At 38.3% G+C, this 19,994-nt stretch overlaps 2 protein-coding genes across 2 annotated transcripts; both read right to left on the reverse strand.

Moving 5' to 3' along the window:
* Positions 1-2,368: 2,368 nt before the first annotated feature.
* Positions 2,369-3,909, reverse strand: LOC107013316. Its single transcript, XM_015213256.1, has 2 exons — positions 3,439-3,909; positions 2,369-2,413 (listed from the first exon to the last, which is right to left on the reverse strand). Exons 1-2 carry the CDS (start codon positions 3,907-3,909, stop codon positions 2,369-2,371), a joined length of 516 nt encoding a protein of 171 aa, XP_015068742.1.
* Positions 3,910-9,048: 5,139 nt separating this feature from the next.
* Positions 9,049-10,923, reverse strand: LOC107013317. Its single transcript, XM_015213257.1, has 2 exons — positions 10,855-10,923; positions 9,049-10,098 (listed from the first exon to the last, which is right to left on the reverse strand). The coding sequence occupies exons 1-2, from the start codon at positions 10,921-10,923 to the stop codon at positions 9,049-9,051; spliced, it is 1,119 nt and encodes a 372-aa protein (XP_015068743.1).
* Between the last annotated feature and the right edge of the window lie 9,071 nt (positions 10,924-19,994).

The following is a 19,994-nucleotide window of genomic DNA, read 5'->3' on the forward strand; positions in this document are numbered from 1 at the left end:
TATATATATATATATATATATATATATATATATATACACTAAGAAAAACCATAGAAAATGACTAATGTTTCAAAATGATAAAAAAATATTTTTTGAATTTTATAAAGTCAATTGTTTTAACTCGTTCGGAAATTAAGAAGCTCAAAATTAATTATTGTTGGGGAGGGTAAAAATTGGGTGTCAACAACTGTCCCTCATTTTACTTGGATTGATGCAAGAAATTCGAGGAAAATGAAATTGACCAAACCAATTTTGACCGACCCCACACTCATCTTTTGGGAAAAGGGATTTGGTAAGGGCTTTAGGAATTATGGCCGAACCCTGAAAGTGGGTCTCCTACATATCTCAGGCTATATGAGAATTCAGGCCACTTATAGTTTGATAATCTTGATTTAACGCACGATTTTGAATGAATTCAAAAACCACCTTGATACCGAATTATAAAGATACTGAAATGCTCGAGGATAAGATTCGAGAGCGAATGTTGGAATACAGCCGAATTTTCAACATTGAGCTCGCCTACATATCCTTAGACCTTCAGGAATCAGGATGCTTGTATTTCGACTTGATCGGTTGAAAAGGAAATCTATTATGTTAGATAACCTTTGGTTTTGAACAAGTGACAAATTAAATAGAGTATGAAAAGGATGCTTTTAACCTCTTAGCCATGAATGTGGTGCACTTCACACCCATAATTAAGAACTTACATGGACATAATTTCCAAAACCCTTGACGCATTGTCACTTAGATTGGAAAGTTGCTCCCGGTAGACCGAAATTCCGGATGCGAAACCAAAACTGACAAAACCCAAAGGAAAAAACCCACGCACCTTCTGATAGGGGTGTGGTTTGATTGTGGTGAAAGTCGCTCCTCTGCTCTCGTCATAAGAGTTTGACACTCCTCTTTGGACTATGTCCGAGTTCGCTGCTAAGCAAAAGTTCCACGTTATGTTGCGTCCCTTTTGATGTCGTCCGCACCTGTGGTTTTGGAGAATTCATCCTTTCGGATGCTCTCGACAAAGACTGAGATAAAACTCGTCAGCTAAAAATGCAATTCAAATGGGAGATAGTGTCTTTTATCGTGTTGACACTTAATTGCTCTCCTTCAGCATTTGACGTCAACTTGATCGATTTGATGTAAAGCAAATAAAGCTTATGCCTTATGTTTGCGATGTAATCTTCAATGTACTCTTGACTTGATGTCGAAATAAATAAAATATGATGCAATGCTAATATTTCTCTTGATGTAGTCTTCTATGCTCCTTTTGATGTTTATTTTGTCAAAAATAAAAGATGTCGTTGACGTTGAGGGGTAAATATTTCTCTTGAAATGCACGATTTCTTCTTTGGTAGTGCATAACTTTTCCCGGGGCATGAATATCTTCCCGCGATGAGTGATTCCTTGCGGGGTATGAAATCTTCCCGCGATGCATAATTCTCCGAGGTATGAATATCTTCTCGCGATGCATAAATTTCAACAAGACATGGAATCTTCTCGTGATGCATAAATTTCAACGAGGTATGAAATCTTCTCGCGATGCATAAATTTCTGCGAGGTATAAAATCTTCTTGCGATGCATAAATTTCAACGAGGCATGGAATCTTCTCGTGATGCATAAATTTATGTGAGGTATGAAATCTTCTCGCGATGCATAAATTTCTGCGAGGTATGAAATCTTCTCGCAATGCATAAATTTTTGCGAGGTACGAAATCTTCTAGCGATGCATAAATTTCTGCGAGGTATAAAATTTTCTCGCGATGCATAAATTTCTGCGAGGTATGAAATCTTCTCGCGATGCATGATCTTCCGTGATGCATGGATATTGACTCGCGATGCATGATCTTCTGCGATGCATGAATATTGACTCGCGATGCATGATTTTCCGTGATGCATGGATATTGACTCGCGATGCATGATTTTCTGCCATGCATGAATATTGAATCCTGATGTCATCCTTGGTGCCAAATGAAGATAGTGCTCCAATCGAGCAACATAGTGGTCTTCTCGTTGCCTTCTGGATAATCATATTGTCTCAATTGATGATAACGGTAAAATGACTTCCAGATAATATATCATGTTGATCGATAATAAAATAATTGACCCCTCCGGGTAACGCATAATATCATATCCGATATTATGATGCAAATGACGTCCTTTACGGAAATCATAAATTCTTCCTTGAGATTTTCGCTTGATTCACCTTTGAATCTAGCTAGACGTTCTATATAAATTTCATGTTGTTGAAAATTGATTGAAATAAACAATTCATATTCCCAAGTCTCTGACATAAGCGACACAAAATGATTCCTGCTTCTAGGAAAACTATTGATTTTGGGATAGTTCTCTCCTCCTTTGACTTCTCCATGTTCATCCATCTGAAGAATTTGCTGATTTCACAGCAAAGCTATAAACCTGCGTCCACAGAAAAATTATTATTTTTTAAAAACAAACTGATCTGTGTCGATTTCTTCAGTTGTCTGCTCCTTTTCCTATTATCTCTGGTTGATTTCCCTGATCTCCCAACTCTTGATAGATAAGACAAAATATTTTATGCCAAAACAAATGAAACATAAAAGGAAAATCTTTAAGAAAATAAATTTTTGAGAAATAGTATCTGAAAAAGGTCACTGCCAAGTCATGTCATATCGGGCCTTACAAACTTCTTGTGTCTGATGCTTAGAGGTTTATCTGATTATTCGCTGGGGAGTTTTCAGAGTCACTCCGGACTTGTAGATCTGTGCTGAAATTTTGAGGCCATCCTCAAAATTTCTGTCCCAATTGACTGTCTTGCTTATTTTTCCATTGAAATTGAGTAGATTACGGATATTTTGAGATCTTCTAAAAAATTTTGTCGCAGTTGTAAATCTCGAAACATCTTCAGTCTTGACTTGCTGAGGAAGAATCTTCTTCTCGAGAATTTTTGAGTCCCTCTTAAAAATTCTGTCCCAGTTTCTATTGTGAACAGGAATAGAAATCTTACGGGAGATATGACCGAACCCTTGCGGCGCCTAGGTATCCCGTTGAGGCAGGAATCAGGTCAAACATAGTTCCCTCTCAAAGGTTGACAAATTAAGAAAAATTACAAAGAAACCGATCGAGGCCGACATAGGCCGCCTACGTATCTCATTCTTGAGAATTCACGTCGAACAAAGTTCAAATAAAAGAAATAATTAGGGGGAATAAACAGGGTGACCAAGGTTGACATAGGCCGCCTACGTATCTCATTCTTGAGAATTCAGGTCAGACTAGTTCATTACATGAGGGATAAGAATTTTTAAGAAAAGCAAATTCAGGCAAAATAGAACAATTACAAATAAATGACAAAAATACAAATTGAAACTTCACACGTAGTATCTCTTGACAGCGTCTGAGTTGATAGGTTTCGGCCATGCGGTGCCATCTATCTCCTACAGGACCAAAGCACCTCCGGATAATACCTTGCGAACCATGTAGGGTCCTTGCCTATTTGGCGCAAATTTTCCTTCGTATTCGTCTTGATGAGGAAAAATACGCTTAAGAATCAACTGACCAACTTCGAAAATTCTGGCTCTTACTCTCTTGTGAAAGGCACGTATCATTCTCTGTCTATACAACTGACCGTGACAGATGGCAATCATTCTCTTCTCATCAATCAAAGTTAGTTGATAATTCCGCTTGCTGACCCATTCAGCATTACTTAACTCAGCTTCTTGGATGATTCTCAAAGACGGTATTTCGCCTTCAGCAGGTGTGACTGCTTCTGTCCCATACACTAGCAAGTATGGAGTAGCTCCAGTCGATGTTCTGACAGTCGTCCGATAACCCAATAAAGCATATGGCAACATCTCATGCCAACCTTGGTGATTGTCAATCATTTTTCTCAGAATCTTCTTAATATTCTTATTGGCAGCTTCTACAGCTACATTCATTTAAGGGCAATAAGCGGTTTAGTTCCGGTTCGTAATCTTAAATTGCTCACATATATCTCTCATCAAGTGACTATTGATATTTGCACCATTATCAGTAATGATGGATTCTGGTATTCCAAACCTGCATATCATATTGTTGCGAACAAAATCAGCCAAAACTTTCTTGGTCACCGACTTGTAAGAAGATGCTTCCACCCACTTGGTGAAATAATTAGTGGAAACCAAAATAAATATGTGTCCATTAGAAGCGGCTGGCTCTATCGGACCGATGACATCCATACCCAAGCTACAAATGGCCAAGGTGAACTCATAGCATTAAGTTCGTGAGGTGGCACTCGGATCAAATCACCATGCACTTGACATTTGTGGCATTTTTGCACAAACTTGCAACAATCATTCTCCATAGTCATCCAGAAATATCCGGCTCGTAGGATCTATCTTGCCAAAGTGAGCCCATTCATATGCATGCCACAAACTCCGACATGTATCTGTTCAATAAGCTTCGCAGCTTCGATGGCATCAACACATCTAGGAAGACCTAAGTCTAGAGTCCTCCTATACATGATTTCTCTACTTAAAAAGAAATTGAGAGCCATACGACGTATCGACTTCTTCTGATTGGACGTAGCATCTTCGGGATAAGTTCCAGATTCCAAATACTTCTTTATATCAAAATACCAAGGCAAGCCGTCTGGTTCTGCTTCAACATGAGAACAATGGACTAGATGTTCTTTCAATTCTATATCCAGAGGATCAATATAATTGGTTTCTGGATGTTTAATCATCAAAGCGATGGTGGCAAGGGCATCAGCCAACTCATTCTGTATTCTAGGAGTGTGCCTAAACTCGATCTTACAAAATCTTTTGCACAACTTTTGTACATACTGCACGTAGGGTATAATCTTTTGGTTCTTCACGGCCCATTCTCCTTGAACTTGATGAACCAAAAGATCTGAGTCTCCAATAACCAACAACTCATAGACATTCATGTCGATGGCCATTTTCAAACCAAGAATACAAGCTTCGTATTCATCCATGTTGTTCGTGCATTTAAATCGGAGCTTAGCCGCCATGGGATAGTGCTGACCAGATTCTGACACTAAGACTGCTCCAATACCTTTACCTTGATGATTTGCCGCTCCATCAAAGAATAATCTCCAACCTGAATATGCTTCAGAAATATCCTCACCCACAAATGACACTTCTTCATTTTGAAAATAAGTCTTAAGTGGTTCATACTCTTCATCAATGGGATTTTCTGCAAGATGATCAGCCAAAGCCTGTGCCTTTATCGCCTTCTGAATCATATACACAATGTCAAATTCACTCAACAACATTTGCCACTTAGCTAGCTTTCCGCTCGGTATCGCCTTTTGTAAGATATACTTTAGTGGGTTTATTTTGGAAATGAGGTACGTAGTATAGGAAGACAAATAATGTCTCAGCTTCTGGGCAAGCCATGTCACAGCACAACACGTTCTCTCCAACAAAGTGTAACGAGACTCGCATGGAGTAAACTTCTTGCTTATATAATAGATAGCCCTTTCCTTCTTTCCTGTCTTGTCGTGTTCACTAAGTACGCATCCAAATGCACTATCTGGGATAGACAAGTACAACAATAAAGGACTCCCTTCTCGCGGAGGAACCAATACCGGTGGATTGGACAAATAGTTCTTGATAGCATCAAAAGCAGTCTGACACTCTTCAGTCCACTTTGTCGGGGCGTCTTTCTTCAACAGCTTGAAAATAGGCTCACACACCACGGTTGATTGAGATATGAATCGACTGATGTAGTTTAACCTCCCTAAGAAACTCATCACCTCTTTTCTCGTCTTCGGCGGAGGTAACTCTTGAATTGCTTTAATCTTAGAAGGGTCAAGCTCAATACCCCTTCTGCTGACTAAAAACCCCAACAACTTTCTGGCTGGAACTCCAAAAGCGCATTTGACGGGATTTAACTTCAAGTTGTAACGACACAAATGATCAAAGAATTTCCTTAGATGTGTCAAGTGGTCCGAACTCTCGCGGGACTTGATTATGACGTCATCCACATACACCTCAATCTCCTTATGAATCATGTCATGAAATATGGTCGTCATAGCCCTCATATAGGTAGCACCAGCATTCTTGAGGCCAAATGGCATCACTCTATAATGATATACATCCCAAGGTGTAATAAAAGTTGTCTTTTCTGCATCTTCCTCATCCATCAGAATCTGGTGGTAACCTGCGTAACAATCCACAAATGACTGCATTTCATGCTTAGCACAGTTATCAATCAAAATATGAATATTCGGCAACGGAAAATTATCTTTCGGGCTAGCTTTGTTGAGATCTCTGTAGTAGACACAAATCTTGATTCTCCCGTCTTTATTGGCAACCGAGACAACATTGGCTAACCAAGTTGGATATTGTGTCACTTCCACCAATCGAGATTCTATTTGCTTGGTAATATCTTCTTTGATCTTTAAACTTAGTTCAGACTTGAACTTCCGAGCCTTTTGCTTAACCGGATCGAACCCCGGATTAATCAGTAGTTTATGAGATACAACATCGGTACTCAGCCTAGCATATCGCCGACTTCCCAAACGAACACATCAATATATTCAGCAAGCAAATGAATTAGGCCCTTTCTCTGAGTTTCATTTAAGTGGATGCTGATCTTAACTTCTTTAACGCATTCTGGGTCTCCCAGATTTACCGTTTCCGTTTCCTCTATATTCGGCTTATGCTGGTTTTCAAACTGCCGGAATTCCTTGGCAACATACTGTGGTTCCTCACTTTCTTCTTCTTAACTATCAACCGCGTCATCACCTGCCTCATTTCGTTCATTCAGCTCGTGACATGACATGACATTGGCAGGTCTAAAAATTACATTACTGAAACCATAAACAAACAAAGTTAGAAAATCAAAGTATAACAAACGACTAAATAAATAAATTTAAAAACAAAGAGGCTTTCATTAAAATTTAAAAACAATGTAAACTTTGGCCATGGCATAGGTCCATATTGCCTTCTTTGAACATCATGATGGAAATTCGAAAATTCAAACAGTTAAGAAAATGCAAAATGGTGGGTCTCGGGCCTCTTCCGGGCTACCACCGATTTTAATATGCATGAAACGATGCTCTTCTACCGAGGAGTTCGGGGGATCAGGATGGGCGTGGAAGTCCAGTTCCACAGCATCTCTCCTTGCTCAGCATCGCTGATACCAGCTAGCTCGACCTCTTCCTTAATAACAGCATCGATCTCCTCGAAGAGGTCACAGATTCCTTCCCCAAGGTCTTCATGCTCAGCATACTCCCAGACTGGGAAGGATTGATACAGATGTGGGATCGGCTTAGCCAATTCTTGATCATTTTTCTTCTTCGTCTTCATGTCATCATTTGTGGGGATGTACCCCAAACCATATTTGGCTCCCTTGACGAGGACCGGAATAGGCTCTATAATTCCTTGGGAATTTCTTCCCAATTCGAAACCTCGTTCAAAACCATTCTGCAACATCACATTGGCTATCTTGTACACGGCAGGCATGGGAGTCTGTAGGGCCAAGTCTTCACCGGTGGCATGTACCAGCTCCACCGTGTAGAAATCTATACCTCGCGATATCTCATCAATGATCGGCACCTGTCTGCCAGACTGACTCCCTTCTCCATGAATAACCAGCTCTTCGTTCTTCCAAACGGCTTCATAATCTGATGTAGAGTAGAAGGGACAGCTCCAGCCATATGGATGAAAGGCCTTCCCAGAAGAAGGTTATAGCTGGTGTCGATATCCAAATACTTGAAACTGTGCAATGAATTCTGCTGGACCCATTTGGATGATCAGATTCACCGCTCCCAACGTATCTCTCTGAACCCCATCAAAGTCTCTTACATTGACTTTGTTTTGTTCAAGTTTTCCCAAGTCAAACCTTAACTACCTCAACGTCGACAACGGGCAGATATTCAAACCAGATCCATCATCTACTAAGACGCGGTTGACAACCTTTTCGCGAAATACCACAGTGATGTGAAACGCCTTGTTGTGTGACCTCCCTTCAAAAGGCAGCTCATCGTCACAAAAGCTGATTCGGTGCCCTCGAATTACCTGGTGAATTATAGCGGCCACGTTATCGCTGCTTGTGCCCGCGGGTAGATACGTATCATTGAGAGCCTTCATCAAAGCCTGCCTGTGCGATTGAGAACTCATTAGCAGGGCCCATACGGAGATCTAGGCTGGAGTCTTCTCAAAATGCTTAATGATAGAATAATCTTTTGGCTGTATTCTTCTCCAGAATTCCTCCGCCTCTCCTTCGCTTATTGGCCTTTTAGCCTAATCCTTCTTTTGAACACCGAGAGCAAGCTCGTCAGGGGTGTAACATCTTCCGGATCTGGTCATGCCTTGAGCAGCAGCAGTTTCAATAACGAACTTAGGCTTGATGAGAGTTTTTGATGGCACCAAAGCAACAGCCTTTGCGGGTGTCAAAATAACAAACTCTTTCTTATCTTTGATGCTTAAAGAAGCTACAAACTTTTCCAAATCATCGTGAACGATTGGAGTAATCAATTTCGTTCCACACCAGTCATCGTCTGTCTCGATCATATTGACATTGCCGCCCCTATGATTCGGCAACGGGTAGGTGTTGACATTTGGTGCCGCTGGTTGGAGAGAGACTACCTCTTGGTCAATCAAATCCTCAATTTTGTGCTTGAGGTTGATACAATCCTCAGTATCATGCCCAACACTGTTGGAATGATAAGCACATCTCTGATCGGGTCTGTAGAATTTTGAATTGACATCCACGGGGTTGGGCCCCACAGGGTGGATGTATCCAGCCGCAGCCAGTCGCTCGTACAGCTTTGTTCGGCTATCAGCGAGCGCAGTGAAGTTCCTTGAAGGCTTCTTCTCGAATTTGAGTCAAGGAGGGTCATAACTGCCTTGTTGAGGAGGAGGCACTTGTTGATAATTTCTTGTATTTGGGCGAGGAGCTTGGCTTCTGTAATATGGATTTGTTTGGTAGTTTGGCGATGGAGCTTAGTAATTCAGAAAGGAATTTTGGTATAGTGGAGCTTGGACTTGATAAATAGGAGGGGGTGCTCGGTAGCTCGGCTGCATGTTAGCACAGTTGGGAGCAACACTCTGGTAGGGAGATGGAATTTAGTAGGGTGGAGGATGATTTGGGTAAATGGGAGATGGATTTTGGTAATTTGGGGGTGGACTTTGGTATAGTGGAGCTTGGATGTTTAGATAAGTGGCGGTAGCATTCTGATAAATTGAAGGATTATTGGGATGACTAGCTTGTGCGTAGCAAGCTTGGTAGGACTTTTGGGAAGGACGGGAACGACCTTGGGAATATGACGAGCTTCTGGGGGTTTTCTTTCCCCCATATGAAACAGCAGCGATTTCCTCTCTTTTCTTTTTCAACAACCCTGAAGATCCAGGTGATGCGTATACATGGTCTATCTTTCCTAATTTCAAACCGTCCTCGATAGTCTCACCAATCTTGACTATCTCAGCAAACTTCGCTCCAACGAGCAACATAATTCTATCATAATATTTAGGATCTTGCACGCGCACAAATACTTCAACGATCTCTTTTTCATACATGGGTGGTCTCACCCTTGCAGCTTCTTTTCTCCACCTATAGGCAAACTCCCTATAGCTCTCGGTTGATTTTTGCTTCATCTTCTCCAAAGAGTATCGGTCTGTAACAATTTCTACATTGTAAGCAAATCGATCGAGAAAATCTTTGGCCAATGCATTCCAGCTGGGCCATTGCCTGGTTTCATGAGATGTGAACCATTCAAGAGATTCTCCGCACAGGCTTTGGCTGAAGAGCCGCATCAGTAAATCTTCATCCCTTCCAACTCCCACGAGCTGGTCAAAGTAGGCTCGCAAATGAGCCATACTGTTTCCCACTCCTCCGAAGGTGTCAAACTTCAGGATCTTGAACCCTTCTGGAAGGTTCAAATTTGGATGAATACATAAGTCTTCATAACTAAGCCCCGCGATATCTAGGATGCATTGAAGCTCTTTCATGGCTTTCTTGATCTCTTCCTTTATGTCGACCTTTACCTCTTCCTTTGCCCTCCACTCCTTTTCCTGTTCCTCGTAATGGTTCAGCTCAGAACCGTGCACATCGTGCTCGGCAGGGACGGGAATTTGGAAAGTGGATCTCTTTGGTAAGGGTGGATCTACAGAGGGACCCTGAGCATTTTGAGCGGTTTGATAATTTTGTGGGTAAGTTTGAGGACGGGTATTCTGATTTAAGTGGTGGTGGGGTGTTTGGGGATTGAAAGTATTTTGGTTTTGATTTTGTTTTTTATTTTATGGTGGTGGAGCGGCTTGATGATGGGTATTTTGAGGATGGGGTGGCATTTGGGGATGGTTGTTTTGAGGAGGAGGTGGAGTTTGGCAAGATGCGGAAGCATATTGGGGATTTTGGGTAGTCAGATCTATAACTGTCTAAGCTTTGTCTAGGGAAGGAATCAGTGGGACGTTTTGATCTGGTGAAATAAGGATGATCTGCCAGCTTTCCATCGACACAGATTAGTTTCAAAGTACTTGGGAAGGAAAACAACTCAAAGGAAGATTTGTCAGTGCAGATTCAGAATACAAAATGCATAATATCACACAGAGAGCAGATAAACACACAAGTTGCTTTGTTTGAGGATATTTTCCAACCCACGAGTGAAAACGGAAATACATTTTTAACAAGCCGGAGTTTGCTTGTTTTAATTTTGACGTTGTCTCAGAAAGGCTAAATCACGTTGAGCTACGGTCTTTTGCAGCTGCTCTTTGACATACACTGATCTGGTCTTCGTATCTTCTCGTAACATGAAGGGGAGAATGAAAATTTTTAAAGATAGGGGCCGGGCCTGGAAAGGCTGCCTACGTATCTCACAAGGAGAATTAGGCCCAACGTAGTTCGAGTACAAGATAAATCACTCATTCGTTCATTACGATTACAAGGGAATTGAAAGGCAAGAATAGAGCTTTTAAAAGATGAAATGATGACGACACGTTAGTCATTTCCCTTCTTGTTGCAGCATTAGTCTCCTCCTCTCAGAATACCTAGGAGTGGAGGCTTGTAGACGATTTCCTCGTCGTCGTCTTCCTCAATCACTTCAGGGTGAGCCTTGTCAGGACCACTATTGCCTCCTTTCTCGTAGACGGGGTATTTTTAGTCCATCTTCCGAAGTTTATCAATCATGTTGCTATGGAAGGCTTTATTCTTCTTCCTCAATGCAGCCATCCTTTCTCTCAAGGAGGCGAATTCTTCCATTTCCACTGTGAACTCCACATCAAGTGACATGCTTTTACCTAACAGAGCGGCTGTCTCCGATTCTATCCTCGCCTCTCTCGCTTCTCTTTCTTGCACTTTCAACCGAAACATGTCCAACTTCTCTCGCAAGTCCTTGGTCTCCATCTCAACATCTTTCTTTCTCTTCATCTGTGAAGCTAGATCCTCATCCAGCGTCACGGTTGCAGCTTTGTAGATTGCGGTGGCCATTTCGAATCTGAGCCCTTCCTCCTTGGCTTCTTGAATTTCTCGAGTGATCTGTTCTATCTTCCTTTGTAGTTCTTCTCCAGTGAGTTCCATCTGGTGTTCTTACCTTTGTCCATAGCAGTGATTTTTGCCTTTCCTGAGATGGTAGAATGAATGTTTTAGGATTTGTGATATAGGAGGTGTCTTTTGAGTGAGAAACTTAAGACTTGGAAATTTTGGTCGGACATTTTGTAATGGTGACTTCTGTATATTCTTTGGAAATTTCTGGATAAGAGTAGGTTTACGATATCCTCATTCATAGCAACATAACACATAAGCAGTTAAACACACATATATCGCGTCCTAACGCATACAGAGGGACCCTTTTGTGCCAAGGGTAGGCCTAGCGCATTTGAATGATGTACGTATGAATTTGAACCAAACAAACAGTCCCCCCCCCCCAAAATAAATTTCATCAGTGAAAAATAACGTTCACAAAAGGGAAATAAAGGATAAAACTATTAAAGACAAACCACACAGGGGCCATTTGAAAGTGCAATAAAGGCAGGCCCACGCAGGGGCTAAAAACAACATAAATACATATAAAAACCCACGCAGGGTCGAAGTCAACTATGCCTCTCCAGATGATCCTGCTCCGTCTCCGTCCCCCTGAGTCTTGTACTACTGAAACATATATCTTAGCATCAGCAAGAATCCTTCATTCAGGCGTCCTTTGTCTTCCAAGCTTTTGTATCGCATCCTCTCGATTTTCTCCTTGACCCAGGTGTCGAAATCATCATAACCACGCCTTAGTCTTTCCACCTCTTGAGTCGCCTTCTCGAGAGTATCTTGGTTCTCGACAAACTTAGCGTACACTTCTTGGGCCTCTTTCTTTACCTCTTGTAGGTTCTTCGTCTGCTACGCTGCGAAAGCTGCGCGGGGTTTGGGAGAAGACGCTTTGTATGTCCTTCTTCAGCCATTCTTTGTAACACTTGTCATATCCAACATTGAATCAGTCAGGGGAGATGGTGTTTTTATCCATACGCTTAGCACTTTTCCATTCTCTGAACATTTCAGACGCGTCGTGCACTCTATCGTCTCCGATATCGTATACATAAGCACCATAGTATGCCTCTTTGGGTATAGTTTGTCTCCTCCCGAACTGTCGCAAGACTCGAAAGGGTGCATAAGGGAGAATTCTCCGAATACCTGGTAGAGGAAGCACAATCTGTCTGCGGCTCTCCACGACGACTTCTTTGGAGATGAAACTGTCAAGCATCCAATGGAGATCTTCTTCTCTCAATTCGGAGAAAATTTGAGCCCATCTCCCCTTGTTCTCCGATTGTCCATATTTTCCCAGTACAACATGTCATTCAAATCTTTAAGGGTGTTTTTGTTGTCAAGAGAATGCAGCTCCCGAGTCCCAGCACCCTTTGCTAAATGGCTGAGGATCCACCATCTGAAGGAGCAAGTTGCATCCTTGGAAGTATCGATGTCCCTCTTTGCATTTTCCCAGGGCTCGATACATATCGGACAGGATGACCGGAGCTATAGGATAGTACTTTGTTGTCCCTTGGTTCTCATACTATTTGAACAAAGTATGCGCGAGTGTTATAACTCGGGTATTGATGCTCAGACTTGGTCCATGCGGGAAGACCGTCGTTCCCAACAACGCTACAGCAAATGCTAGAGGAAAAATCTCGTTCCATTCTCTGCAGCAGATTTTAAACTCTCGGTTGTAAGTGGCGTAGAAGCTTGCATTTCCAAATCGGATATAAAGATCTCGGAATACTACATGGGATTCTTTGCACCAGTAGGCAAAGTCTTTTCCCAACCCGAATTAGTCAGCAATATTTTCTATAGAAGGCTTATTAGGGATAAAGATGTTTTCTTGTTTTCCTTTCTATCCTGGTGCCTACCGTGTCTGTGCAGTCTCGGATCTCCTCCAAAGTCGGAATAATTTTGGCGGTTCCGAATCGGAACACCATTCGTTGGCAATCCCAATATCTCGTAAAGACCTCAACCAGTTCTAGCCAACCGTTCATGTTGATCAATTCTGTCAGAGCACCTACATATTTGTTGAGGGTTCTTCTATGATCCCCGTCCAGATTATTATACCACATCGTGAGTTGAGGTGGCGCTGATACGACCATGTCGAACTTTAGAAAATGGTCCTTATCTACAAAACAGAAGCTAGTTAGTTTTACCCACCCCCAAATTGGTTTTCACACATACATCATTCAAATGTCACATAAAATTATGTGTCATGAGGTCGAAGACCTTAGACACGATTTTGGCGGTTTTCTACTAAATGGACTTAATACACCTTGAGTATTAAGCCGTCTTAGGCTAATGCTTAATTTTAGTTTTGGTTTCGCTCTAGTCTAGGCATACTAGAATAGGTTTCAAGTTGACGGTTACCCGAGTCGGACAAACACCGGGGTGAAGCTACCAAACAACGTTGGATGACCGCATTCCAACTATTTGTTTGATACTTCCAAATGAATTTTGCATATTTCTGAAGAAATCCGTGGAAAGCCACGTAACTTTCGTTTTCCTAATGCATACTACTTGCCGATGGGAGGAAATATGCCATGAAAAATGCAACAATTTATTATAATAAAGTAAACAATTAAGCAATTATAGTCAAATAATGTTAGTTTTAAGGTTAGAATCCTCCAACGTCCCCAGCAGAGTCGCCATTTCTGTTTTATTAGAAAAGGGAAAATATTTCATTTGAAGAGTTTTCGACTTTGTTAGAGTCGCCACTTAATTTTTGAGAAAAATCAAGAAAACTAGCGTTTCCAAAAGACTTAACAGATAAAATCATTTTGAAAACATTTAAAGGGATTCGGGGATTCATATTATATTTTAGGAAGGTGTTTAAGGCACCTAAACTACTTGTTAAGTACGGTTATCCAACAACTAACTGATTCGGCTTAACTTATAAAATTTATTGGAAATTGTTTGAAAATGAATTTCTTAGCTTTTATTTAAACTAAACTTATAAATATTAAAACTAATTTAAACTTAATTCAATTTTTAAAATTACTTAAAACATTATGGCGTTCTACGGAGATTTGGAGTTTGCTAACTTTAAACTAGCGATAATAAACCCAAACAAATAGACAACAAGGTAAGAGAGAGAGAAAGAGAGAGAGAGAGAGTCGTTGGGTCCAAATCGGATTCTGTTCGCCTGGACCGGTATTTGGACCCACCTGTTTTGGGTTTTTGACCCATTATATTTTGTACCTGTCCTAGTCTAAACAATTAGTAAATAAAATAAATACAAAAAAAAAAAGACGACAAGGGCTTAGGCCCAAAGATAACAAAATACAAAATATGAAAATAAAAATGGGTCTTCTAATCCAACTTCTTCGACTTATTCCACTTCGGGACCTGTTCATCGGTTTTTAATTGACTTGACTCGATTGGAAATTGTAAGGCCTTCGTGGCCTCTCAAGATGCAAGGGAGGATTTCAAAAGGGACTCGGATAGGAGCGGTTCATACATAAAAAAAAGAAATGAAATTAATACAAGTCCAATGTCTCTAACATACTAAAATAAAAGTATATAATAGAGCATGAAACTAAAGTTATCATGAGAAAGAGTAGAGCATTAATTTAAACGTCTAAAATCGAGATGAGATAATGTTAAAATACTTTCTAACACTATTGTAGGACAGCTAGAAGTAATATAGAGCCTCAACAATGTTAAGCACTTGAAATCTAATTCTTGAGTACCCACGAAAAATTGTTATCAGTAAGATTAACACAATATTATGGACCCACTAAACTCCTCTTAAGTAACAAATATTTTAACGACTTTGACACTACGGTGATCAGAATAATCATAACTTAACAATAAAAATTGCAAGGCACTATTCTATAAAGAGAATTAAATAATGAGTAGTTAGCAAGAAACTCCTATAATTATCACTAACATGCGTAACTTAGTTGGAATAACACAACAAGTAAAAAACATAACAAGTAGCTCTTATATTTTATTTTAAGGAACATATCACAGAAGAGCAAAGTAAACATATATATATATATATATATATATATATATATATATATAAAATAAAATAAAATAAATGGGTAGATTACTATCTATATTCTAACTTTAACCATCAAATACAAACTAAAAGACAAGATCACTTTAGGCAATGCTTAAGTCATAAATACAATGATCAAGAGAGGGACAAATATAGCAACATTATTATTATTATTATTATTATTATTATTATTATTATTATTATTATTATTATTATTTCAATCCAAATGAATAGAGTCAATTTAAACAATGACAAAGAGCTCTGCACATTTAAGAAAAAATAGAACAAATCAAAAAGACTAAGTACCAACTATTCTCACTTGACTTCATACACCAATTGTGAAAATAAACATGATCCTGAAGAAATTTATGAGAAGAAATGTAAAGATCAAGAAGGCAGAATAACATCATGCTACTTGAATGTCAACTGCAACTTGAAGCGAATAGGTCTTATCGAGAGAAAATCAAATAGCAAGGCCAGGACAAACATGGACATACTAAAATACAAGAAGTGTCACTATTTGAAGGTAACCTCACCTTGAACAAAATAGAATAGAACTGAGTAGACCATAACACAATATGTAACCTTCATACCAACTAGTTTTCAAATTTTGCTTCGTGTCTTAAAGGGAACTGCATTAATTAACAGTAGCAAAAGAAAACAAAAGTAAAGAAAAGAGTAGAGTTTTAAGTTTTAAAACCAACCGAGTATGAGAAGAGACTCGATAACCAAACTAATATATGAGAAGGAAAATCACAATAAAGGTTCAGATAGAGAAACAGAGAAAACCATAACTTTTAAATGAACAAAGATGTATAGCAGGCTGAAGCAAACCATTTTCTGATACAACGAACAACTATACGACGCTACAGTAATAAGTCTATCAAAATAACAAAAAAAAGAAAAGATGAAAAGAACATTATAAAAAGGTTTACAAAAGAACCTTAAAAATATAGAATCATCAGTCACAAAGAGACAGAAATAACAATGCATAATCAGAACGCGAATCTCCATAACGATAAACATTGAACACACTAAAGTATTAAACTGAATGGCAAGCGACTTCATGGTATTAAGGATATAAAAAAATTTCAAAATAGCAACACGGCTATGCCACATTATGTGTCATGTCAGTTGGTTTTGAACATGAACCCATGCGAATAATGATTTATCGTTGAAGGTTGTAAACATGAGAAGGCAGATTCATCATTCACAGACAAAAGGCAAAAACAACAATATGATATCTGTAAAAAAGAACGAATGCAGAATCAACAGCACTTAGAGCCAAAATTTCAAACACTCAACCTGGAAAGTAAACCATAAAGTAACATAAAAATAAACATAACCACTCAAGCTGCCAAAAACCTCAACGACACACATCAATGAGATCAGCCACACCATAGAGACCTTTTAAAACAAGACAAGAGGGGAGATAAAGAAAAAGAAAGAAAAAAAATCGATAGAGGGGTATATGTTACCTTATTCCGGGCAGCAAATGAGGGCTGAACGGATGAGCAATTTCATCACCTCACAAAACTTGAGCCTTTACCGAAGAGAAAGGAAATTCTGACAGAAACTTAGGCTCAGACACAGAAAATTATCAACTCCCCTACTCACAAAGTGTATTTAGAACATTTTTCTTTTTTCAACTTTCCTAATGCTTTCCTGGAAATCTCTATGAATCTTTTCTAAAATTTCTGCTTTCAAAAAAAGTTTCCCGCTAGTTGAAACCCAATTTAAGAAAATTTCTCATTCAAAGATCAGTCACCCCTTTTCTTAAAGCTAAAAAAATCCCCTCTTAAAAATCTCCCCTCTAGATTGATGGACGAAGAGAATATATATATAGGAGGAGAGCTAGGGTTTCGGAAAATGGGGGGGAAAGGGTAGAAAGGGAATACCTATTTCAGCCTCAAAATTTGAATCCTCCAAGGACACAAGAAAGTTGTTCCTTGTACCAAAATCGTCCAAAATCCCCCCAAATTCGGATGAGGACAGAGAACTCGGACGGCTCAGATTGATTTCCGTTCTCCTTGCGCTCGACGTGTCACCATCCACGCAAGCAAGGACGAGATGCAGGCTACACTGCCATGATGTACGAACAACAGGGAAAAGGAGTCGTTGGAGCAGGCTGCTCACGCGAGAAGAACACTGCTCGCTTGTTGCCGACGCGCTGGGATTCTTGCTTTGGGATAGAGCGTGAAGAGGTTGTCGCTGCACGCGTCCCCTTTAGAATTATCTGCGCTGCACTTGAATTAGGGGCGAGTAAAATTGGGTTGGGTCGGCGAAAGGAGATGGGATGGGGCGGTGATTTTAACTTAGGGGCAGTTGGGTTGAGAAATTGGACAATTAAAATGGTTGCTTTTAAGGAACGGGTTTAAAAGAGGTGGGCTGGAAATTGAATTGCACTAATAAAATAGCCATATGGGTTTCAAAATTAGGCATTTAAATTTAGAACTTATCCCACTTGATCAAATTTTGTAAGTTCGGCTATTAAATAAATAAGATGAATTAATATGGTAAATTAGTGAGCTTCTTAATTTTAACGAGGTAAAATAGCTAACTCAATCACAAACTAAGGACTCAAAATATGAGATACTAATTTTGGCAAAACAAATTAATTTTAATAANATATATATAAAAGTAAAAAAAGATTAATTATGTGTATGTATTTATTTTTTTAAAAAATTGTTGTCCTTTTTTAATGGAAAGGTATATTTTAAATTTTAAACATCTTTTCACAATCTCCTCATTTAAAGAAAAACAAATGTGGATAATAATAATAATAATAATAATTATAATAGTAGTAGTTGTAGTAGATTAATAATCTATATATAGATATATTTATAAAAATCAGAAAAAAGAACTTATCACAAAAAAGAATTAAATTAAAATCTAAAAATTCAAAAATAATAAAAAGAGATAAATTAACCCGTAAAAAACATAAATCATCAAATATTGAAAATAAAAATTAATAAATAAAAGGGTAATTGTTATATATTTTTTAACACGTTTTGGACTCTTAAATTTTTTTTAAATGTTTATTGTCAGCACTACCAAAAAAAATAATTGTAAATTACTAAAATTAATTGAAATTCATAAATTAAAATAGAAATTTCAAACACTAAAAAAAAAATTAAAAGAAAATTAGAAATCTCGACGTTGTGGTTTTTTTGGAAAGGTATTTTAAATTTGAACCATCTAACTGCACATTTTTATTTAATAGTAATGAAAAAATAAAAAAAAAAATTTAATTGCATATTAACTTTTCACTTCTATCCTAAAATAAAAGGATTAGTTAGTGATAAAATATTCAAACAAACGGATAAATCTTCCCTAATTAACATAACCATTTTCCTAAAATTTCTTTATCCTTTTTTAATGAAGGCACAAATTTATGATCATATTCAAGTCAGATCGAGAAAAATCAAGAGAAGTTGGATAATTAAGTGAGGAATTCATATCTCAAAAAAGAGGAGTTCATTGCAAACTACGGTATTGAACAGACTTTGTGATAATCATGTGTAACGACTCTTTGGTCATTTTGAGTACTAGAGTTTTTCGTATTCTAAAATATTTTCCGATAGATTTTAAATGGGTATTTTGGGCTATTCGTAATTACAATTATAAAATTAATGGGATAGTTTTTATAATTAAGTTAGTTGGTGGTTATAAAAGATAGCATTAAAACAAATAGTGGGTCACTTTTATCACTTTTTATAATTGATTTTATAATAATTAGGATCGGTATAAAAGAAAGATAATTAAAATAGAGAGGAGCCGGACGATTGTGAAAAAAACCAGTTTCAGAAACGGCTTCAGGTGATTTTCTTGACCTTAATCCTTCCTAGTTATATTAGTGATATGTATATATTTTATTGATTAGAGAATGGTAGATTCTATTACAGTTTATCGTGTATGTGAAACTTCTCCCGTATTGCAATTCAATTGGGTTCATATAAATATTGTCGGGGAATTTTATATGTAGTATTATTGTTGGATGATGGCTGTGAGAAAAGTTAGGCACCAATTAATGTGTAAGGAATTGGAAGATTATAGTACAGACGTACAGGTAGAAAAGTTCATTGCCACTGGTTTGTCACCGGTGGATTGAACTTTTAGACATTAAAACATTTTATACCTTATTATATATTATAATTTGATACATTGAAGTATGAAATTAATTAAGGTTAGATAAGAAGGTATTAGATGGGAAGAATTGCTAAACTTATAAATTGGGTTCTGCTTGGTCTTGGTATGCAGGTTAAGTATTATTCGTATAGTGTGGATTGACTTTTGATTTCCTTTTAGTTGGTTATATTAAATCATAAACTATATTTTGATATATTGAGATAGGCAATTAAATATAAGGTGTATTATAATATCATTAAGGTTATGCAGATTGGAGAAATTAATACGTACTCCTTAAGTTTGAACTACAGAAAATTAATTAAAGAATTGGGTGAATTTTTGGGTCTATGCTAGACATAGGATAATATGAGTGTTTATAGACTCGTTAACTTACAAATTATGCATAATATATATATATATATATATATA

The sequence above is a fragment of the Solanum pennellii genome, chromosome 3 (genome assembly GCF_001406875.1).
Source record: "Solanum pennellii chromosome 3, SPENNV200".
Lineage (NCBI taxonomy): Eukaryota > Viridiplantae > Streptophyta > Magnoliopsida > Solanales > Solanaceae > Solanum > Solanum pennellii.

Coding starts and splice junctions, on each gene's coding strand:
- LOC107013316 (XM_015213256.1), bottom strand. CDS start 3,909: ATGAATGTAGCTGTAGAAGCTGCCAATAAGAATATTAAGAAGATTCTG. Junction 2,414..3,438: donor GACCCTACATGGTTCGCAAG/GTATTATCCGGA, acceptor CTGTGGACGCAG/GTTTATAGCTTTGCTGTGAA.
- LOC107013317 (XM_015213257.1), bottom strand. CDS start 10,923: ATGACTAACGTGTCGTCATCATTTCATCTTTTAAAAGCTCTATTCTTG. Junction 10,099..10,854: donor CTTTCAATTCCCTTGTAATC/GTAATGAACGAA, acceptor CAAAATGCTCAG/GGTCCCTCTGTAGATCCACC.